The sequence below is a fragment of the Hyaena hyaena genome, unplaced genomic scaffold, assembly GCF_003009895.1.
Source record: "Hyaena hyaena isolate Hyena2069 unplaced genomic scaffold, ASM300989v1 scaffold_1849, whole genome shotgun sequence".
Taxonomy (NCBI): Eukaryota; Metazoa; Chordata; class Mammalia; order Carnivora; family Hyaenidae; genus Hyaena; species Hyaena hyaena.
The window spans coordinates 77223-101398 of NW_024082472.1; the positions used below are offsets into that span (position 1 = coordinate 77223).

The 24176-nt window shown below is 38.5% G+C and overlaps 1 protein-coding gene across 4 annotated transcripts in view; it reads left to right on the forward strand.

Annotated features, from left to right (window-relative positions):
• The first annotated feature begins 7408 nt into the window (after positions 1–7408).
• RRAGB (Ras related GTP binding B) overlaps positions 7409–24176 on the forward strand; it is a 59783-nt gene continuing 43015 nt past the window's right edge. For 3 of the 4 annotated variants that reach the window (XM_039224986.1, XM_039224988.1, XM_039224989.1), the window contains exons 1-6: positions 7409–8045; positions 8897–8930; positions 11530–11629; positions 16246–16329; positions 18238–18304; positions 20756–20978. In XM_039224986.1, coding sequence (XP_039080917.1) covers positions 7954–8045; positions 8897–8930; positions 11530–11629; positions 16246–16329; positions 18238–18304; positions 20756–20978 — 600 coding nt within the window. In that variant the 5' untranslated portion in view covers positions 7409–7953. The remainder of the gene's footprint in view (positions 8046–8896; positions 8931–11529; positions 11630–16245; positions 16330–18237; positions 18305–20755; positions 20979–24176) is intronic. The other variant, XM_039224987.1, reaches the window with a different exon arrangement.

The window sequence follows — 24176 nt, forward strand, 5'->3', positions numbered from 1 at the left end:
CCATCACCCCGCACCCTGTCTATATCCGGACCACCTGCCCACTCAGCAGCACAGTACACCTGTGTTCTATCCTATGCAGGCCAGCTGCATTTAAAACTCCAAATTTTGGGGACCTGACATGGCATGAACCATGCTGGTCTTCTGGGCTAGCATCTCATGGCACTGGGACTGATGCAGGCTTGACCCAAAAGGGCAGTTGCACCAAATTACAGAGGTGTGGAATTTGCAGGAAAATGTAGCCTAGCAAAAGACCAGTGTCCAGGTTAATTGCCCTCAGCAGGTGTCTCTGTGCCTATGCTAGGTGGTGGGGTGGGTAATGGTGCCTGCAGGCTCTTTTGTCTCTAGAGAGACAAATGCCACCTCTCCCAGATTTGCTTCAAGAAGGGGTAAATGTCTCTCCCAGTGTGTCCCATGGGATCCTCAGATCACGATGTCTGCTACTGGGCTTCTGCGCTCCTTCTCCACAGGAGCACTGCAGTGCCCTCAAGGCTCCACATCAGCCACACACACACACACCTATAAAACCCCAGTCTTTGAGTCCCACTGGTTGTAAAAATCTCATAAAAATCAGCCCTTCTCACTTTCCAGTCAATGGCTTTGGGGAAGTGCTTTCCTCATGTGATCCCCTATGTGCATCTCTCTCTCTCCCCTCTCTTCTTTACCCTCTCTCTCTCTCTCCATGACCAGTGCTCTTCTTCACAGCACTCATGATCTGTTTCTCCCCAAAATCATGTCTCCATACTTCCTACCTTCTACAATGTGTTCTTTTCCCCCTCTTTTTGTGCAGTTTGTTCTGTGAGTCCTCATATCTATTTCTTGGGTATTCTGAATGTTTTGATATTTATGTAGCTGTGTTCAAACCAATTATGACAAGAAGAATAAATTTTCATTTATTCCTTCTCAAATATTCTTCCTTTCTTTATCTAGATCTGGATTCCTGACATATATAATTTTCCTTCTCTCTGAAAACTTTTTCTTATAAGTCAAATCTATTGACCACAGATTCCCTCAGTTTTTGTTTGTTCAAAAGTCTTTATTTATTCTTCATTTTTTAAAGAATAATTTTGTAGAGTACAGAGTTCTAGGTTTGTGGGTTTTTTTCTTTACTCTGTTCTGGTTGCCATGGTTTTTCAGAAGATATGAGATGTAATTCTTATCTTTGCTCCACTATGGAAATGATGTGGGCTCATTCTGCCTTATTTCAAGATTTTTCTTTATATTTTATGTTGATTTTCTGTAGCTTGAAAATGATATGCTATGATATGCTGAGTTGTAGTTTTTTCATTTTTTTAGGAGGGGTATTTATCCTGCTTGGTGTTCTCTGAACTTCCTGAAACTGTGATTTGATGTCTGAAATTAAGTTGGAGGAAATTCTCAGTCATTATTGCTTCAAATATTGTTTCTGCTCCTTCCTCTTTTTCTTCTCTTTATGATATTCCCATTATTCATATGTTACATTTTTGTTGTTATCTCACAGTCCATGTATGTATGTATGTGTGTGTATATATATATATATATACATGTGTGTATATATATATATATATATATATATATATATATATATCCCACAGTCCATATATGTGTGTATGTGTGTGTGTGTGTGTCTAGTCTACTTATGAGTCCAACCAAGGCATTCATTTCTGTAAGTGTTCTTTATTTCACACGTTTCTTTTTATTCATTCTTAGAATTTCAGTCTCTCTGCTTACATCACTCATTGGTTATTGAATGTTATCTACTTTTTTCCATTAGAGCTTTTAGCACATTAATCATAGTTATTTTAAATTCACAGTTTGGGTAGTTCTAACATTTCTGCCATTACCTGGTAATGATCTTTGTTCTGTCTCTTCAAACTGTGTCTTTTGCCTTTTCATATAACTTGTAATTTTTTGCTGAAAGGTGGACATAATGCAGAGGTGGAAGGAATTTGAGCAAATAGGCTTTTAGTATTACGGTGGTATGAGTGTGCGTGGAGGGCTATAATCTATAGACTCTTGGTAATGTATGTCTTTGGTGATCCTGTGTCTCTAGACTGTGAACTTAACCAGTGCTTCTCTAGTTTTTCTTCTTCTGGGTGGGACAGGATGTCTAAAGTAGAGTGAAGTTGGGTATTTCCATTTCCTCAGGTAGGGTATGCACTGATAAAACCCCAGCAAGGTAGGCTCCAGTAAAGTAGTTTCTCCAGAGGGCCAACCTTGTTAAGAAGAACAAAAAGTTCTAGTTTATTTCAAAATGGTTACTTTTCACCTCCCACTTCCAGTATCAAGAAGGTAATTTTCTGATACTCACTGTGAAAACCTAGTAGATTTCCTGCAGGTAAAATTCAAAAAATGTGGAGGCCTCTCTGACTGGGACGCCCTGGAGTTTTTAACTCTCAGACTGTCCACATTGAACCTCCAACATATTGTCAATTACAGTTTAGGTTTTTCTACCCTGATTGTGGTTCCTACAGATGTTTCTGTGTGTGTGTGTGTGTGTGTGTGTGTGTGTGTGTGTGTGTAGAGTGTTTCTGCTCTGAAATTTTCATTCTCTGTATCTATTTGTCTCTCCAGCTTTAGGGGCAGCAGTTTTTCCCGTGACTTCAATTCTCTGATGAATCTAAGATTTGTAGGTTTTTCAGCTTGTTCAGCCTTTTACTTGCTGTTAGTATGAATTGGCAACTCCTAATCTCCATACATGTTGGGCATGAAATCAGAAGTCCCTCCATTAGAATTTCACTCATAAAATCCTTAAGTCTAGTTAACTGGAAGACTATTCCCTGGTATTTCAAGCAAAGGGATGAGAATGGAGAAGAAAGAGCTGCCAAAGATGTAGGGATAAGCTCATAGGGCTCTTGAAAGTAGTGAGCTATGGGAACAGGGGAAGAAACAGAGGTGGAGAAAAAGAAGGTCAGGGAAGTTATGAGGGACAGTTTGGGAATTGGAGACTCATGGATGTGGTTGAGGATAAAAGTGACTAGAATGGGTTTAGAAAATATAAGGAAACCTATCTTATCGGATCTTAGGGGTCTATATTACTTTTTCTTCCTGAGATGGATGGTTGAAAAATATGCAATGGGATGTAGATAGACAGAATGCTGATTTGTTTTATGTGCATATGAGTAGAGGTTTCAGAAAGAAGCGTCCCACATTCAGTGGGACCTGAAATAGAGAAATGTTTTTATATCTAGTGTCTAACATAGTTCCTGGAACTTAATGGCTGCTCAATAAATATTTGCTGCATGGATGCATAAATAACAATGCACAGCTTAATCAACACTTTTTGAAAAGTCCTATAATAAAAATTAATTTGACAGTTTATCCGTTATTTCGGTAAGATTCTTCAATGAAAATATAAAAATAAGCATCCCTGGATTCTTGGGTGGAAATCAGAATCTCAAATTCTAGACTACATAGGAATGTACTGTATCAACAGTCTTATTCAACTTCTTTGCAATTAACTCTAAATTCGGTTTAGTTCCTCAATCTTTTTTTTTCTTTTTTTTTTTTAACAGTTTAATGTCAAGTTGGTTTCCATATAAGACAAGTGCTCATCCCCACAAGTGTCCTCCTCCATGCCCATCACCCCCCTTCTCCTCCCCCCAAACCGCATCAGTCCTCAGTTTGTTCTCAGCATTCAAGAGTCTCTCGGGGCGCCTGGGTGGCTTAGTCGGTTGAGCGTCCGACTTTTGCTTAGGTAATGATCTCGCGGTTCGTGGGTTCGAGCCCCGCATCAGGCTCTGTGCTGACTGGCAGCTCAGAGCCTGGAGCCTGTTTCAGTCTGTGACTCCCTCTCTCTCTGGCCCTCCCCTGCTCATGCTATCTCTCTCTCTCTCTCTACTAGAAATAAATTAAAAAAAAAAAGAGTCTCTCAAGGTTTGCCTCCCTCCCTCTCCCCCACTATTTCCCCCCTTCTTCTCCCCCACAGTCCTTCGTTAAGTTCCTCCTAATTCTCCTATACGTGCAAACATATGGTATCTGTCCTTCTCTGCCTGACTTATTTTGCTCAACATAACACCCTCAAGGTCCATCCATGTTGCTACACATGGCCAGATTTCATTCTTTCTCACTGCCATGTAGTATTCCATCATATAGATAAACCACATCTTCTGGATCCATTCATCCGTTGATGGACACTTAGGCTCTTTCCATGTTTTGGCTATTGTTGAGAGTGCTGCAATGAACATTGGGGTCCATGTGCCCCTATGCATCAGCACTCCTGTATCACTTGTGGAGAAAGCAGGAAACAACCTCCATGCCTCCACTGCAGCAATTTCTTACTTGACACATCCCCAAAAGCAAAAGAATCAAGAGCAAAAATGAACTCTTCGGACCTCATCAGGATTAAAAGCTTCTTCATGGCAAAGGAAACAATCCAGAAAACTAATAGGCAACCGACGGAATGGGAAAAGATAGTTGCAAATGACATATCAGATAAAGGGCTAGTATCCAAAATCTATAAGGAACTCACCAAACTCCACACCTGAAAAACAAACAACCCAGTGAAGAAATGGGCAGAAGATATGAACAGACACTTCTCCAAAGAGGACATCCAGATGGCCAACAGACACATGAAACGATGCTCAGCATCCCTCCTCATCAGGGAAATACAAATCAAAACCACACTAAGATACCACCTCACGCTGGTCAAAGTGGCTAAAATGAGTAAATCAGAGAACTCTAGATGCTGGCAAGGATATGGAGACACGGGCACCCTCCTACACCGTTGGTGGGAATGTAAACTGGTGCAGCCCCTCTGGAAAACAGTGTGGAGGTTCCTCAAAACATTAACAATAGAACTCCCCTATGACCCAGCAATAGCACTGCTAGGAATTTACCCAAGGGATACAGGAGTGCGGATGTACAGGGGCACATGTGTTTTTTCCATTTCCATCCTCCTACTCCTTTTCTCCTCTTTCCTCTTCTCTTTTCTCATCTCCTCACTTCCCCCCTTTTCTTCATCCTTTTCTCTCCCTTTCTTCATCCGTTCCTCATGGACCTTGAGGGAAGTAGTCATGGTGGGTATATACATGTGATGGTTTGGAGACGGGGAGAGAAAGGGAGACAGGCAACAGGGAGACGGTTCTCTGTAATAGAAGAGTGTAAGGGAACAATTTGGGTGGTGATACCTGGTGGTAGTGGAGGTTGGAGGATATGTTCAAATGCTTCCTTTATATAACATGCACACATTACTTACACTGAATGGTTTTTGGGGGTGAGATGACTGATGAAGATTATTTCACCCACTCTCAACAATGAGCTGCTGCTGTAGGAAAATCACTTAGCAGTCTATTGCAATTATCCAGGCCAGGTATTATAACAGGTGGAACAAAAATGGCAGAAGAGAAGGGAGGAGCAGACATATTGTAGAAAATGGGCTGTTGAGAACTGCAGAAATCTCAGCACATAACTCTGCCTAAACCCCTGCACCAAGAGACTTTCGATGACTCTCAGCTCTCTGTTGATCCCAACCCTCCATTAAAATGTCTGAGAAAGCTCAACGTATCAAAGAGAATTACTGTTGTTCTATCTAGCCTGATGATAGACCCCTGACCTACTTTTCTCAGATTATTATAAAGGGCTTATAATTGTGATTATGTATCTCTTACAACTTAGAACTGTCTTTTTCAAGGACTTGAAAGCCATCCTACTGAAATGTAATAATCAAGAAGGATAGGGCTTTCGTTTTCAAGTCTCTGTGGGAAGATAGATTCCTAACTTTGATAACTGCCTGCTAACAAACAGCTTAATTGCATTTATACTGACTGACCTTTATAATTTTTCACTTTTCTGACTCAAATGAGGCCTAGTTCTTCCCCCTCCCCCACTGTCCCTTTAAAATGCCCAGTTACGTCTGCACATATTAGAATGGAGCTCAGCTTTCCCTTTTACTGTCAGTATTTATTGAATAGTCTTTTACTTTAACTGAGACTCTGTTTATCTTTTTTTTTAAAATTTTTTTTAATGTTTTTATTTATTTCTAGGAGAGAGAGACAGACAGTGTGAGCAGGGGAGGGTCAGAGAGAGAGGGAGTCACAGACTGAAACAGGCTCCAGGCTCTGAGCTGGCAGTCAGCACAGAGCCCGACGCGGGGCCCGAACCCACGAACCGCGAGATTATGACCTAAGCGAAAGTCGGACGCTTAACCGACTAAGCCACCCAGGCGCCCCGAGACTCTGTTTATCTTTGACACTAAGCATGGCTTAGTTTCACTGTCTGGTATGGAGGGCAATGAATCTAAACTGACTTCCTGGTTTGGGACTCAGAGTCTTTCACCACACACACAAAACTAGACCAAGAGCTTTTTTGGGGGCAGCTGGTGGGTAGGAAGGAGGAAACTAGGAAGTGATAGGGCTAAGGAAGCTGTGATCCGAATAAAATAAGTTTTTCTTGAGGCATGGCAGCTGTGGTGATAAGGGATCATATAGAACAGCAATTGGGGAAATCTGGAAGCAGATAGCACCCTGGTTCTATCCAGTTTCCTTTCCCTTCCAACTTTCTTCTCTCCCTCCCTCCCTCCCTCCCTTCTGTCATTCTTTCCTTTCTTTTAAAGTAACATATACACGTGATATACCCATCTATTTATAGGTATAGATATAGATATATAGTACCAAAGGGCTTAAGATGAAAAGCAATAAATAGTCCCCTCACTTCCTTTCCCCTGCTCCTCTCCAGAAGCAATGCCTGTGAACTGTTTTGGCCATTTTATCTGGAGGTCTCTATGTCTAAATATAGTATGTAAATACCTCTGAATGTCCCTTCAGTTATCAATTTTAGACTTTACTGACTTCTTACTATGGTCTATAAGACTTTATTTCCCTTCCACTTTTAAACAAGTGAGGAGATGAGTATGCGTCCTAGAATTTCAATAATACCTGGTCCCAGCAATAACTTTCATTGCGTGCATACTATGCGAAAGACATAGTTGTAATTACTTTGGGTGTAATAAGTCATTTCATTACAAGCCCGGTTACAGTGATTAATAATAAAAACAGGAAGACAAAGAATTAAAAAGCAAGAAGGGAAAAACGGTATTTCGCTTCCTCACAGAAAAATGTTAAGGGTGAAATAGCAGTCAAAAAAGCAAACCACACACACACACACACACACACACAGAGAGAGAGAGAGAGAGAGAGAGAGAGAGAGAGAGAGAGAGAGAGAGAGAGAAAAGCTGGGGTTGAAGCACCGAAATTGAAAACGTCTCCTTTAATTCTGAGTGGCGGGCCAGTTGGGCCAGGCCGGCCCACAAGGAAATGGCTTACAGGATGAGGGGTCCCCACTGGACTCAAGGCGGAGCGAGAGCGGCTATGGCGACTGGCGGCACTCTGTCTTCTCCGCGCAGTCTCTATGGTAGTCTTCTCAGTTCTCCCGCCCCTCGGGTAGCATCAGTCACGTGACCGGCTTTGGGCTTACGGGAGGTGCCCACGTGATCCTGGCCTGCGGTCGGTGCCTGCGGTGAGGTACCTGGGTTCCTGAAGGGCGGGCGTTTAGGTCATAACTGCCGCTGTCGGCGGACGCTCTCGGGCTACCAGGCTTGGTAACGACAAGCCAGCAGGGGCATTCCTTACTTAGTGCCTACCGCACGGGTCTGCTCTTTCTGCCACCTCCGCCGTCCCCACCTCTTTTCGGGTGAAGTCACCTTTACGTTTCGAGACTTTGGGTCCTGAGGCCCAAACTCGACACGAACCCCCACCACTCCTCTTTTCCACTCATCTTCCGTCCCTTCCTTTGCAGCACCACATCATTGAGCCTTTGAGCTGGCCATCTAGGCTGTTCCTTGAGGCCAAGTTCAAGGCGGTTTAAGGTAACTGTGGGGAAAGCAGCCCCCCAGTGGACAAAGGCGGAGGCGAGAATAGAGCAGGCCTAGCGGCCACAGGCAATTAAATTAGGCGACTGAGCGTGTAAACAACGAGAAAGAAAAAAGAAAGGAAAAAGAGTACTGCGGTTTAGAAAGGACTGGAAAGGACTTGTTGCACGATGGAAGAATCTGACTCTGAAAGAAAGATGGAGAAAGAGAATCTGGGGCCAAGAATGGAGCCTCCCATAGGGGAACCTGAAGGATCGCTTGGGTGGGTGAAGTTTATTATGTCAAACCTGGAAATGGGGGGGGGTTCTAACCGAAGAAAATATTATGAATTACAACACCATACCTATGATAAATTGCTTCGATTTACCAGTAAGGTTGATTGGGATCATGCTTTTGGTGACAGGATAAACTGGAAAGAGGATTGGTTGTTAACTGGGCAGAAACAGTCTTTGGGATGGGCCTGATATCACTCCCGAGGTTGGCGGTGAGTGTTCTGAGAAGATAGTTCTGTTTCTTAGAATTATCAGTAAAGGAGATTTAACATCATCATGTTGAGGATAAGACGGCTGGGAGATTTAACATCATCATGTTGGTATTTCCGAGGAAGAGATAGTGGCTTGAGAGTACTTTCAGTGCCTTTTTATACCTGAATTTGAGATTTATATTGTATATATTTTGTGTGTGTAACGAGTAAAATATGACTTGGAAGGACAGCTGACTAAACATACTTCCAGGTTTTAAAAATAGGCTAACTTAAAAATAATAGAGGACATTCAAATAAGACAGTATTGTTTTACTTAAGCACTTGGCATATGTTGCTTTGATAAATTTTTTAAGATAAAAAAATCAATAGTGAATTTCATGGCTCATTTATATCACTAAATAAATCTTAGGAGCCATCTCCTGAGCACTATAATTAGGGGTTAGGGAACTTGAATCCAGTTTTATAATTTAGGAGAACAAGGGCCTCTTTAAACTGAGTTCCTACACTCAGCTGTACTCCACTGTTGTGCTAAACGTGTTCTTTTGCAGCTCCACGTTTATTTGTATTTTTTAAATTCCAATTTCTAAGGCAATGGATCCTGGAAACTGTCTTTTGGTTTATATCTGCAGGTGGGTGCTACCAAATACAGCCATGAAGAAAAAGGTAAGACATGTTAAGTACGTCAAATACATGAAAGTAAAGGTAAGAAGATATGATTCAGGAAATATATTTGTGGTGTATATATATCATCTTTCCTGGAGCATTTCAGGAATCTTCTACATTTTCTCTTTGACTCTTGTCCCCTTCTTTGCTATCAGATTTAATTTTTCTAATATTTAAATATTAGAAAATATGGGTCATTCACATACTTACCAAAGCCCATAGAATAAAATTCAAGTGACTTCATCATATAGAATGCCCTTTAAAAATCTATTCCTGACTAAACCAATCTGCCACACCTGTGCACCTTGTCATAGCTATACAGAATCTGTTTTTCTCCAAATTTACAAATTTGCATTTTGTGCAAGCCATATATAAACACTTACACAGGCCTCTTCCTGCACATTTTTGTGGAACCCAACTTAAATGTTACCTCTGTAATGTCTTGTATGAATTTTCCTTTTTTTTTTTTTTTTTTTTGTATGAGTTTTCCAAGTGGAATTGAGCATTCCTTCCCTTGTGCTCTTATGGTACTGTGCCCCACCTGGAAGGTTAGGCAGAATCAATAAGGGCACATTTCTGGAGCAAATTTCTGAAACTTGGGCTTTTAGTTTCTTCATTTTTAAAATGGTGATAATAGTATGATCTATCTCATATGAATTTTAAATTATTAAATGCATGTGCAGGCCCTAAGTTAGCACCTAATACAGTTAGCTTTGGTTAGTCTTCTGTAAGCAGTTGAAGATTTCTTAAATTGAAAAACACAAGATAATCACCATATTTATCCTTAACTTCATCCAGTAATTCAGTTATATAGCTTAGTTTGCTAGAGGAATGTTCTCAATGAGCCTGTCCAAAGTTGCTATTGGGGTGCTTGGGTAGCTTATTAATCACTTGAGCATCTGACTCTTGATTTTGGCTCAGTTTATGATCTCATGGTTCATGAGATGGAGCACTGCATCTAGCTTTGCACTGATGAAATGGAGCCTGCTTGGAATTCTCTCTCTCTCTCTCTCTCTCTCTCTCTGCCCTCCCCCGCTAGCACTCTCTTTCTTCTCAAAATAAATAAATAAGCTTATAAAAAAATAAAGTTGCTGTCAACAAGGTGGGCTAAAAATACCAGAAATTTCTATGTGATTACGAATAAAATAAAGTTTATTTTTGCAACAATCTTAGACTCGCTTGTCAGTAACATTTCCTGAGTGAGATAAAGTTATGTAGCTAAATAGCTAGATTAAATTGAGCCTGAGTGCAGTATACTTTTGTTAATATTCCCTATATTTGTAATTAGAAAATTTCATAAATTATCTACGGGTTAAAGAAATAACCTTTACCCCCTTCATTTGAAAAGCAAGGTAACTGGAACTATAGTCCATAAATTTTAAATTTTGAAAAGACTGAGAAGTCACCAGATTCCCTCCTAGTGCAAGAATCTATAGTGTCTTTGATAGATGTTTTTCTGTCTTTGTTAGGTGCTGACATTGATGTTAAGGCTATTCGCCTTCATAAGTTCACTTTTTCCATTGGAAAGTTCTCAACATTAATAACTTGCTTGTTTTATATTTTCATTTTGATAGCTTGGTCATTCTTTTGATGAATGTATTTTAAGCATCTGTTATATGTTAGGCACTGGAGATACAAAGGGTATTCTCTCTGCCATTCAAGAACTCAGAGTCTTGTGAAAAACAGATCAAAAATTCCAGATAACCACCATGCATTATGATCTTTGCAATGCTCTACAAGTGCCATGGGAGGAAAGAGGTGAGATGCATTTAAGCCACCTTAGGACATTGAGGTCAGAGAAGCTTCTTGAGGAGAAGTTTACTGAACCAAGTCTTGAGAGATGAATGGTGCTTAGCTGAAGGAAGAAAAAGGAATGGAAAATTATTGGCAGAGAGTACAGCATGAAACAGAGACATAGAGCTGGGCTCCCTGGATTCCTGGGAGCAATCAAAGTGGATATAAGCGGTTCGGTTCAGTTCAGTATGGCTGGACTCTAAAAGTTCCAGGCCAGGAAGGTCAGGAGGTAATGGCAGAGGATTAGATAAGCCAGATCAAGGAAGTTCTTATATGTTGTTTAAGGACTTGATCTTGTAGGCCATGGGACACTTAAAAAATAAAAAATATACAGAGTCATTAAAGAATAAAATCATAGAGTAAGTAGAAGGGATGAGATTAAGGGCAGAGGTGGAAAGGTTGACCTTGAGCAGGAGGAAACTTTCAGTTACAGTGAAATCCCCTGCCAGGTAATTGAGTGCATGAAGCATTAGATCATGAGAGATCAAGGTTTGATTTCCTCAAGTTGTTATTTCTCTATCATAGTTCTGAATATATGATAATGTTTAATGGTAGCATAATACATTCATACGTTTATATTGTCAAGAGGACATGTGATCCACAACAGGTAAGTGCCTGGTCTCTGGAATTTTAGGTATCTCTGCATTCATCGCTGGTCAGGGAACTAGTTAGTTACAAGTATTTGCAACAGGTTGTTGGTATTTTCACTTCAGTAAAACATCAAGTACAGGAGAGAAATAGGTCCCTTTAGACTTGATTAGCTCTAGATTTCTAACTTCATTGTTTTTTCTCACTTTGTCCTTAGGTGCTGTTGATGGGTAAAAGTGGGTCTGGTAAGACCAGCATGAGGTCTATTATCTTTGCAAATTATATTGCGAGAGACACACGTCGCCTTGGTGCAACAAGTAAGATGTTTTATCTTATTATGGAATCAGGTGATATTAAGTATTAATAATATGCATAAGGCACTTGGTTGCAGCAAATTAGGGATGCAGAGGTTGAGAGATTTGTTTTGAAGCATGTTTCCCCTGTTTTTCATTCCTTCTCAGAGGGGTGTGGTCTAATTCTGGTTACTACTGTTTGCTCTCTTGGGGAGGGTCTTTCTAGGTTGCTTACCAAGTGGGATACCCTTGCCCAGCTTGTTTTTTATCTTGCTCTTTCTTAAACAAACATAGGGACTCTTTTGTTTGATTATTTATTCCTTTTTTGTGAGGGGTTGTTTTTAACTTATTATATAAAAGGAAATTACTTGCTAGGTATTACAAGCATAACAATTAAAAATCTCTAAGATTTTTTAAAAAGCTGTTAGTCATTAAAAGGTAAATTCTGGGTGACAGGGGCTGTGGGTGGGAGGTTAACTTGATGTGTACTCTCTGCTGATTCTCTTCCTGGATATATATAGATGTTCTCAATGGAGTTCCAGCTCTGACTTGAGAAATGTTTCATTGCCCTTTTTTGTTTGAATGTTAAATCTGGCTTCTTAATATAGGCTAGCTGGGCTGCCTTGGCTGCCAGTTCAATGGATCTATGCTTCTGGGAGACCACTTCTGTCTCTAGACTGTAATGCCATTTTATTTTGTGGCATCCAGGCATTTCTGGATTCTGCCATGGTCCTCAGCCTCTAAGTGATGAAAGCATTGCCCTACCTGGCTTTCTGATTTGGGTTACTGACCTGGCTTTTCTGACCTGGGTTTCTAACATCTTGAACACTTTTAGGGACAAGTTACCCACTACTTCATAAGGTATCACACTCTGGTTTCAAAAACAAGAAACATTTTAAAACAACTTATGCCAGATCCTAGGATACAAAGAAGGAAACCTCATTTTTGTTTATAAAGTACTTGGAGTATCTCTTTCTCTCTCTCTCTCTCTCTCTCTCTCTCTCTCTCTCTCTCTCTCTCTCTCTCACACACACACACACACACACACACATACTGTCAAAACTGGAACAGCTTTAATAGTTAGAAAGCTACTTCTTAGTTAGAACCCTAAATCTATTTCCCTTTTGTTAGCTGGTCACCTTTCTGTTCCTTTGAGTCTCTACAAATATTTGAGTATGATTAACGTCTCAGTCTATCCTTGCTTCCCAAATCTTATCTGCCTAAGTTAAACATCTCCAGTTCCTCTATGTATTCCTTGTTTTACATCATTTTGAAGCATTTTTAAGCACTTGTTTGAATGTGTCTGTTTTTCTTAAAATGCTGAGACTTGAATATAGATATAATCTGATCAGATCAGGGTAGGACTATTATATTTCTTTTCTTTTAATGTTTTATTTATCCTTGAGAGAGAGAGACAGCGTGAGCATGGGAGGGACAGAGTGAGAGAGGGACACAGAATCTGAAGCAGGCTCCAGGCTCCGAGCTGTCAGCACAGAGCCTGACGTAGGGCTTGAACTCATAAGCAGTGAGATCATGACCTGAGCTGAAGTCAGACGCTTAACCAACTAGGCCACCCAGGTGCCCCGGTACTATCATATTTCTTATTCTGGGCCTCACCCCGCTGTTAGCGCAGTCTAGACCCCTATTCTTCTTTTATGGCTTTCATTATATTGAGTGATATTAAGAAAAACAATTCCTTTTCACATACATTGTTATCAAAACACATATCATCCTTTTGATTCTTGTGCAGCTAATATTTTAAATCTAAGAATAAATTCTTACTTCTATTAAATTATTCAGTTTTTTTTTGTTTTGGTTTAGCCTTTATGTTCCTGTACCCACTGTTTGTTAACTGTATAGTCTAGAATGAGTCATTATCTCTCAGGGGCTCAGTTTCCTTATCTGTAGAAAAGGGATCAGATCCTGTTTTCATTTTTATATGCTTATTATCTCATCTGTTCTGTTAGCTATTCTTCTTAGCTTGGTGCATTTTGTACATTTGATAAGCATCTCATCTAGTTTTCATCTAAGTCATTCCTCAAAAATTTTGGTCAAGACAGGGTCTTATATGGCTTGTCATGCCTTGAGAGACTTCCTTCTAGAAAAGTACCTGTCTAGACTTCTTCATGTCTTGGTTTGCTAGATTTTAATTTGTTTCTGTTCTCTGAAGTTAAATATCTGGACCTAATAATCATATGGTTTCAGTAGATTAAAGGAAGCTGATATTTATTACATGCTTTTTTATTTACTTTAGTCTTTATATTAACTTCATTTTGATAGATGACCTAAAAATTGAGCTTACTCAACTAGCTAGTGTTAGACCTGGAATGTTACTTTATGCTCCTGCTGTGTCCATTGTGCTACAGCCACCAGTCCTGGGGCATTTCATTCTCTGTGTGTTTTAAATTCTGTACATTTTACTGAAGTGTCTTTTTCTAGTCAAGATATTTTTGTGTTTAGCTAATCAGCAGAGGTTGATTTACTACCCTAAGTCTAGTGAATAGTTATGTAACCCAAATTGACAAACTGTTCGAGTTTCTTGAAATAGTTTTGAAGTAATTTAGCAGCCTCATTAAAAAGTTACAAACAGAATGTTGCAAATTATATAAACCCTATATATTCAAGTAATCTATTTATTCAAGTGCTTTTCTGGACCATCCTGTGTGCCAGGCACTGTGAATGCAACAGGACACTTGTCCTTAAGGATATCTCAAGTGGGACCTTTACTGATATAATTTGCTAGCAATTACTATATTTCCTTAAAAGTAGTAAAATATGCTTTAAAATAATTATGTTGGACTTAATACTTTAATGTTTCATTAGTTAATTTGTCATTGCTGAAGAAAAGTCTGGATTCTACTGCTAAACTTACAAACTACTTGAAAATACATACAGTGCTTTGATTTTTACTAACTGTTCCTTTTTATGCAGTTACTGATTTTCTTTAAAAGTAGTAAAAGAATATTATAAAATATTATATCACCTTTAATGTTTTAGTGTTTTTGTAGTTTGTCATTGGTGAAAAAAATCCAGTTTTGTTTTGTCAAACTTAGAGCCTACTGTGTTTTAAAATTTGAGGTAAGGATACAAAATGGTGATATAATTAGTTTATTAGATGGTTATTAAAATGTGTTTGTTGGAATAGTAAACTTGTCAATAAAACTATGATTATGAAGTATTTTAGTCACAAACACTGTTGACAGCTCCAAGATTTCTTACCTTCTCAAAATTCTCTGTTCCCTTGGCTTTTATTTAATGCTTTATTACCCTGGTTTTCTTCCTTTATCTTTAACCATCCCCACTCCTGTAAAAAATATTTTCTCCTTTCTGCCCCATAAGTGTATGTGATTTCCCAAAGCTCTCTTCTGGTTCTTTTCAGTTGCTCTTATGACAGCAGGACAGGAAGAATAGGAGGAGGCAGAACGTGGGGTTAGATCATAAAGTGTCTTATAACCCAAGTCAGGTAGTTTGAACTAAGGGCAGAGTGCAGCCTCTAGAGGATTTTAAACAGAAAAGTAACATGATCAGATTTTATTATTTTTAATTTTCAATTTTAATTACAAAAGTAATACTTGTAAAAAATTCAGACATTACAGAAGTGTAGAAAGTCTACTCCTTCCCTCATCATCAAGCCTGCTTCCTAAGGACAACCACCATTAGTAGTTTGAAATTGTCGTTCTGGCCTTTTTTATTTTTTCTGGCTGTATACAATCATACATATACAGAGACTTTTTTCTTTTTAAAGAAGAATGGAGTAAAATCTGCATTTTGGAAAGGCCATTATAATATGGAGGACAGATTGGAGGGAGGCAAGGGTAGAAGCAGGCTGATAAATTAGGAAACTATTTTCATAGGCCAGGTAAGAGAAGATGGGGCTTTAACTTGGGTTAAGGTAGTGGTAGTGGATATAGTGAGGAGAAAATGCATTTGGGATATATTTAAGAGATAGAGTCAGTAGAACTTGCTGATAGATTTGGGGGGAATAGTAGAGGAAAGAGTGGACTCAAGGATAAAATTAAGGTTTTGGCTTAGGCAACTGGTTAAATTCACTGAGATGGAGAAGACTGAAAGAAGAATAGATTTTGTAGGGAAAATGGTGAGATGAGTTATATTTGGATACACTGAGTTTGGGATACTTGTGCATTATTCAAGTAAAGATGTCCAATATATGTTTCAGAAAGGGAGTGAAACATTTGTATTAAGAGATAACATGTTTAGGAGTTAATAGTATCCAAATGGTAAATAATAGAAATAGAATAGAAAGCTTGCCTGGGGGAAAAATTCTAGAGAGAAAAGTAGATGAAATCCTGAAGAACTCTAACATTTAAGGGACAGAAAGAAGAATAGGAGAATCTGCCAGAGAGGTTATAGGTATGATATCAGAGGCCAAGAGAAGAGAATTTTTTGAGAAGAGAGTAGTCAACAGTGTCATGCCGCAGAAAGTAAGACTAGGACTAAAAAAAGTCCACTGGATTTGGTAATGGGGCCATTGGTCACTTGATGAGAATAATTTCTGGTATGGGAATAGAAACCAGATTTCTGTCCAGTGTGCTTCATATCTAAACAGTCACTGAATCCTGTCACTTCTTTTGTTATTGTCTTTCCCTTTCTCAGTAGCACTTCTTTCCATTTTTTTTTAGTACTAGACCGTTTACATAGTCTTCAAATTAATAGCAGTTTGAGCACCTACTCTCTCGTAGACTCTGTTGGAAATACAAAGACATGTAAGATATGATTCCTTTTCCAAGGAGGGGGAAGTAAGGGGGAGAAGGGAAGTAGTTTGAGCACCTACTACGTGCCAGGCACTTGTATGAAAACTCCTTTAATTCTCACAATAATCCTGTGAGGTCAATAGCATCCCTCCCACCCTTTTTAATAGAAAAGGAAACATACTCAGAGGTTAAGTGACTTCCCCAAGGTCACACAAAGAAGTACAGCTGGTATTTGAACTAAAAACTGTTTACCTCCCATGCCCATGTTTTTTTTAAATAATGCTTTGTTGCTTATGATCTAGGTTATAAGAAGATAAAATTGCACAAAAGTTAGAGAGCAGTTAATTTAAGCAATAGATTCAAGATAGTCATAGAAGAAACACCACTATATGATTGATTGTCACATAAATTGTATAAATGATAATTGCTAGACTTTAAGAAAATCTTCAGGATAAAAATTCTTATTTTTCATTATTCCTCCTTGTGATTTTTGGTGCCTGGCAGAGAGTAGATGCTTAATAAATGTTTGAATGAATTCAGAGGGAGTGATGACGGTAAGTGGGGGTGGCCAAGTAGGGCTTTAAGAGGAGGTGGAATTTAATCTGGGTCTTAATAAATGAATATAACTTTGAAAGAGAGGTGGGGAGGACTTTCTAGGCAGATGAACAGAGTAGGCAAAGTATAGAGTGGAGAGAGAAGTGTAAGGCAGAGGTCGCAAACAGGCAGTCTATAAGCTGGATAAGGCCTGTAGATATGTTTTGTTTGGCCTGTACAGTGTTTTAGAAAAATTGGAATTAGTTATTAATATGCAAAAGTTTCCATAAAAACCTGGATTTCCCACTACTATTGAAAATTTTAAAGATATGATCATCTTGATCCCACATTCATGCCTGACAAATGAGTGAGAGTTGAGTCATTGAGTAATTGCCACCCACTCCAGTCATCCGCTTGGATGGATGTTTACTCTCCATACATGATTATCTTTGCTTTTGTACATTTACTGGCCTGGCCCATATTAGCAAGTTTGCGACCCCTGGTGTAAGGTATTTTGGGGGTTTGGGAGGTAGTGGGGTTGGGGAGGAACTCTGAATAAACCAAATTGGACTGAAGCAAAAGGCTTTATTAATGTGACTCATTGGGGAATATAAAGCTAGATTGGAAGCCAAATTCTGAAGGACCTTGAATGCCCGCTTGCAGGCATGGAGGAACCATTGAAAGTTTTTTTGAATGGGGAGTGACATGTTCAAAGTAGTGTTAAGAAGATGAACCTGACAGTAGCCTATAGGATAAAGTAAAATGGGTAAGGTTTCCTGGTGGGAGGTAATTATGGAGCTATTATATTTGTATAGGCTTGAAAAGGTAAGGGCCTTCCTTAATGTTAGTGGCAAGTTGTAAAACAAGGAGTGGAATTGAGAGATTACAAAGGAATATCAGTGAATGTGGACAGAGAAGTCAACAATGACCTGCTCCCCACTCCAAATGGGACATTAACTGAAATAGGAAAACCAGTAGAGGGAGTGAGTTGGGTTATGGTTATGCTTGTTTTGTATTAGTATTGTTATTAAATTTTTTTGTGGAGAGTGTTGATGAGTCAGGGAAGAGCTATTAAATGGTATATGTCTCTGTCTTACATGTTGAAATTTTAACATTTATGTTATAATTGGAGATTGTTTCTGCTCTAAGCACTAAAGCACTAAAAAGTAAAATGACTTACATGAAAGCCAGCTCTGTAGCTCTTAGGTGCTCCACCTTGCCACTAAACTACACTACTAAGCTAAAAATCACCTTAATGTTGTAGCTTTGAGCATTTCACTCCACTTTGGTCCTTCTAAATTCCATGGGTTAGTTCTTTTTTGGTTAGCTAATTTTGAATTTCACCTCACATGCTATAATACTAGATTTGTCATATTTGTCTTCCAGTTGATGTAGAACATTCTCATGTTCGATTTCTGGGAAACCTGGTATTGAACCTGTGGGACTGTGGTGGGTAAGTACCATCTGCTTGTTTGTGGGGCCAGTGGCAGTAATCTTAGCACCTAGTATAATCAGTGTGGAAAATATAGTAACTATCACTTGTAATAGATACTTTGGAAAGAAATTACTTCAGAATTGGCACCTGATTAAAGATCTCTGACTTTTATGTAATTGTGAATATACCCTCTCTATGTGACATGTTTAATCAGCACTAACATAAGCTTTATCTAGGTATCTGTAGTATGGGATAGATTATCACCCTCTTTTGCAGGTGAAAAAATTAGGTTTTTATCTCAAGTGGCATAACACCAATGCTGAGTTCTTAGTCATCATACCATATTACCTCATTCTTAATTATTTCAATCTCCAGGGAGTCTAAGCACTGTAGATTGACCTAAGCACATATTCTCCAGTTGAGTTACCAGCTGTTTGAGGAGTAGGAAACAGTTTTTCCTCTCATGGCTGAGGCACTTCCAGAATATTCCATCACAAATGCATATTCATTGTGCTTATATGTGGTATTGGTCCCTACCCTATGGCCATTTGCATCTCCATGCTGCAACAGCAGTGTGTAGTGCACAGTTGATGTAGAACATCATTAGGAGCCTCGGCCCTGGAGTTAGATTGGGATTTATAGCACACCTCTGTTAGCTGTGTTATCTTGGGTAGATCATTTAAAGTCTGAGCTACAGTTTCTTCATCTATACAGTAGGGATAATAGTGGTACCCACTCAATAGGGTTGTTTTGATGATTCAGTCATAGGAAAGTTTCTCACAAAATAAATAGACATTATTGTTAGCTCAGTGTTTACCAGCTCTTGGCATAGAACCAACCATGGAACAGGTGCTCAATGAACCTTTTGTTGAAAGAATAATGAAATAGCCAAATATTTTATAAGAAAATGACTTCATTATTGCTAGCAGATGAATCACTTAATCCTCTAGCAGCTCTCTCCATACAGATCCTTCCTCATTATCATTCTTCTAATTCTGTAATCTATTTCAAGAGATTAGTCAACATTCCTTGCTTTGAGGCACTAAGGTGTTATCATTAATTTTGCAGATAAGGCAGTTGAGGTCCAGTGAGATTATGAATCCCTCAAGGTCACACAGCTAATTAATAACAAAGTGCAAGACTAAAAGCTTGTGACATGACAAAACGTTTTTTATTATTTAATTTTAATTCCAGTATAGTTAGCATACAGTATCACATTAGTTTCAGGTGTACAATATAATGATTCAACAATTCCATACAATAACCGTTGCTCATCAGGATAAATGCACTCCTTTATCCCCATCACCTATATCACCCATCTCCTCTATCTGCTTCCTTTCTGGTAACCATCAGATTGTTCTCAATACTTAAGAGTCTGTTTTTTTTGGTTTCTCTTTCTCTCTCTCTCTCTCTTCCTTTGCTTACTTGTTTGGTTTCTTAAATTCCAACAAAACTACTGTTTTTTTGCTGGATGCCTGGTAATTCAGAACTTCTTGGTAAGCAGCACACAGCCTAAGGATCAAAGAACAACACTTATAAAAAATTATCTTGGAGTCATTGTCATATAGTTTAGAGTATATGACAGTTATTCATTCAATAAACATTCACTGAGCACCTACCATATGGCAAGCTGTTTGCTTAAAGCTAGGAAACAACAGCAGACAGTAACAGATATGGTCCTTGCTTTCATGGAACTTATTGTGTAGGGAAGTGAATTCCATTAATTAAAAACTTGCACAGACACATGTAGTATCACATTTATGGTTAAGTATTACAAACAATGTTGGGGTGCCTGGGTGGCTCAGTCAGTTAAGCATCCTGCTTTGGCTCCTGTCATGATCTCATGGCTCATGGTTTCATGCCCTGCATTGGGCTCTCTACTGTCAGCACAGCAGAGTTTCCTTTGGATCTTCTGTCTTCTACTCTGCTCCTCTCCCACTTGTGCACATGCTCTCTCTCTCTCTCAAAAATAAATAAACATAAAAAAACAGTGTTATATTAGGGCCTATGGTGACTGGATTTGCTCAAGACAGGGAGGTCAGGGATGGTTTCTGTGAGGAAATATAGATTGAACTGAAATCTAAAGGGACAATTAGGAGTTAATTAGATGTGTAGATAGGGGAATAGCATGTGCAACAGAGTAAACAGAATGTGTAAATGCCCCTTGGTGGATACACCACAGGCTAGTCGAAATGAGAGAAGGTCAAAGTGTATTTGGAACACAAGGAGAGGAGCAAAGAGTGATGCTCAAGGAACACTAGGAGAGGGGCAAAGGTGTGGCTCAAGATATAAGGTGAGGCCATACCTTTTTGACTTACTTATTTTACTGTTTATTTGCCTATTATTTGCCTAGTAATTTGAAGCCTTAAGATTGTCTTTCACGTTATTTAAGCCGACAAAAATAGATTGTAAGTAGGAGTGACTAAACCAAGGACTTGTTTACTACCTAGATTTTTTTTTTCCTACTAGACAGGACAACTTCATGGAAAATTATTTCACTAGCCAGCGAGACAACATCTTCAGAAATGTGGAGGTTCTGATATATGTGTTTGATGTGGAAAGCCGTGAATTGGAAAAGGACATGCACTATTACCAATCATGCCTAGAGGCCATTCTGCAGAATTCTCCAGATGCCAAAATCTTTTGCTTGGTACACAAAATGGATCTGGTACAGGAGGATCAACGGGACCTGGTAAGAAATATAAAGAGTGCTGCACAAAATGGTTGACATGCTTTCTAAACTTTTTTTGTAGAGATATAGGTAAATGGTAGGATTATTTTCAGGAAGAATAAATATCAGCATAAGTACTCAAAGATTTTTAAAATACTCATAAATTTTCTATTGTAAGGGAAATATAATATCCATTTGGCAAGTAATTTTCAGACTTATGTAAGGAACTTGTCAATGTGATATAAAGCAGCTTTTACGTATTTTTATTAAATAAAATTAACATATAGTATTATATTTCAACTATACAGTATAATGATTCATCAGTTCTATACATTTCTCACTGCTCATCAAGATAAGTGTATTCTCTAGGTTGATCCATGTTCTAGGTCGATCCATGTTCTTAAAAATGGCAAGTTTTCATTTTTTGGCTGAATAATACTCCAGTGTGTGTGTGTGTGTGTGTGTGTGTGTGTGTGTGTGTGTGCGAGAGAGAGAGAGAGAGAGAGAGAGAGACAGAGTATATCTATCATATCTTCTTTATCCACTCATCAATGGATAGACACTTGGGTTGCTGCCATGTCATGGCTATTGTAAATAATGCTGCAGTACAGGGACCCACATATCTTTTTACATTTGTATTTTCCTTTCCTTTGGGTAAATACCCAGTAGTGGAATTACTAGATCATATGAAAATCCTATTTTTAATTTTTTTGTGACATCTCCATACTGTTTTTCTCAGTGGCTGCACCAATTTGCCTTCTTACCAGCAGTGTATGAGGGTCCCTTCTTCTCTATATCTTTATCAACACTTGTTATTATTTCTTGTGTATTTTTATTTTAGCCTTTCTGAGAGGTGTAAAGTGATACCTTGTTCTGGTTTTAACTTGGACTTCCCTAATGATTAGTGATATTGAACATCTTTTCATGGGTGTTGGTCATGGTTATGTCCTCTTTGGAAAAATGTCTGTTCAGGTCCTCTGCCCATTTCTTAACCTGGATTTTTTTGTTTTATGGGAGAGGGGGTTGAATTAAGTTTTTTATACATTTTTGATATTAACCCCTTATTAGATATATCATTTGCAAATATTTTCTCCCATTTGGTAGGTTGCCTTTTTGTTTTGTTAATGGTTTACTGTATTGTGCAAAAGCTTTTTATTTTTATGTAGTCCCAGTAGTTTGATTTTGCTGTTGTTTCCCTTGCCAGAACAGGTATCTAGAAAAATGTTTCTATGACCAATGTCAAAGAAATCGTTGCCTATGTTTTCTCTTAGGAATTTTATGGTTTCAGGTCTCACATTTAGGTCTTTACTCCTTTTTGAGTTCATTTTTTGTGTATGGTGTAAAAAACTGGTCCGGTTTCATTCATATCTATGTAGCTATTCAGTTTTCCCAGTAACATTTGTTGAAGAGATTGTCTTTTTCCTGTTGTATATTCTTGCCTCCATTATGATATATTAATTGATCATATAAGCATGGATGTATTTGTGCTCTATTTTGTTCCATGGACTATATATGTCTGTTTTTATGTCAGTACCATGCTGTTTTGATTACAGCTTTGTAGTAGATCTTGAAATCTGGGATTCTGATACCTCCAGTTTTGTTCTTTTTAAGGATTGCTTTGGTGGTTCGGGGTCTTCTGTGGTTCCATACAGATTTTAGGATTATTTGTTCATTTGTTCTAGTTTTGTTAAAAATCCTGTTGGTATTTTGATAGGATTGCATTAAATCTGTATATTGCTTTGGATAGTATGGACATTTCAGTTTTGTTCTTTCTAGACATGAGCGTGGAATATCGTTTCCATTTGTTAGTGTCATCTTCAATTTCCTTCTTTAGTATGTTAGAGTTTTCAGAATACAGGTCTTTCATCTTCTTGGTTTATTCCTACATATTTTATTTATTATTTTTTTTTGCAATTATAAAAGGAATTATTTTCTTACTTTCTCTTTCTGTTACTTAATTATTAGTGTATGGAAATGCAGTAGATTTCTGTGTATTAATTTTATATGCTGGGACTTCAATGAATTCATTTATCAGTTCAAGTAGTGAACTGGATATATATTATCATATATATATATTCATATATATATATATATATATATTCATTTTTGCTCTTGACTCTTTTGCTTTTGGGGATGTGTCAAGTAAGAAGTTGCTGCGGTGGAGGTCAAGGAGGTTGTTTCCTGCTTTCTCCTCTAGGGTGTTGATAGTTTCCTGTCTCACGTTCAGGTTCTTAATCCATTTTGAGTTTATTTTTGTGTATGGTGTGAGAAAATGATCTAGTTTCATTCTTCTGCATGTTGCTGTCCAGTTCTCCCAACACCATATGTTAAAAAGGCTGTCTTTTTTCCATTGGATATTCTTTCCTGCTTTGTCAAAGATTACTTGGCTGTATATTTTGGGTCCACTTCTGAGTTCTCAATTCTGTTCCATTGGTCTATGTGTCTGTTTTTGTGCCAATACCATACTGTCTTGATGATGACAGCTTTGTAGTAGAGGTTAAAGTCTGGGATGGTGATACCTCCCGTTTTGGTTTTATTTTTCAGGATTACTTTGGCTATTCGGGGTCTTTTGTGGTTCCATACACATTTTAGGATAGTTTGTTCTAGTTTTGAGAAGGATGCTGGTGCCATTTTGATTGGAATTGCATTGAATGTGTAGATAGCTTTGGGTAGTAATGACATCTTAACTATATTTATTCTTCCTATCCATGAGCATGGAATGTTTTTCCATTTCTTTGTGTCTTCTTCAATTTCCTTCATAAGTTTTCTATAGTTTTCATCATAGAGATCTCTTGTATCCTTGGTTAGGTTTATTCCTAGGTATTTTATGGTTTTTTTGTGCAATTGTGAATGGGGTCAGTTTCTTGATTTCTCTTTCTGTTGCTTCATTGTTGGTGTATGAAAATGCGACCGATTTCTATACACTGATTTTTTACCCTGCAACTTGGCTGAATTCTTGGATCAGTTCTAGTAGGCTTCTGGTGGAGTCTGTCGGGTTTTCTATGTAGAGTATCATGTCATCTGCGAAGAGTGAAAGTTTGACTTCCTCTTTGCCAAATCTGATGTCTTTGATTTCCTTTTGTTATCTGATGGCTGATGCTAGGACTTCCAGCACTATGTTAAACAACAGTGGTGAGAGTGGATATCCTGTCGTGTTCCTGATCTCAGGGGGAAAGCTCTCAGTTTTTCCCCGTTGAGGATGATGTTAGCTGAGGGCTT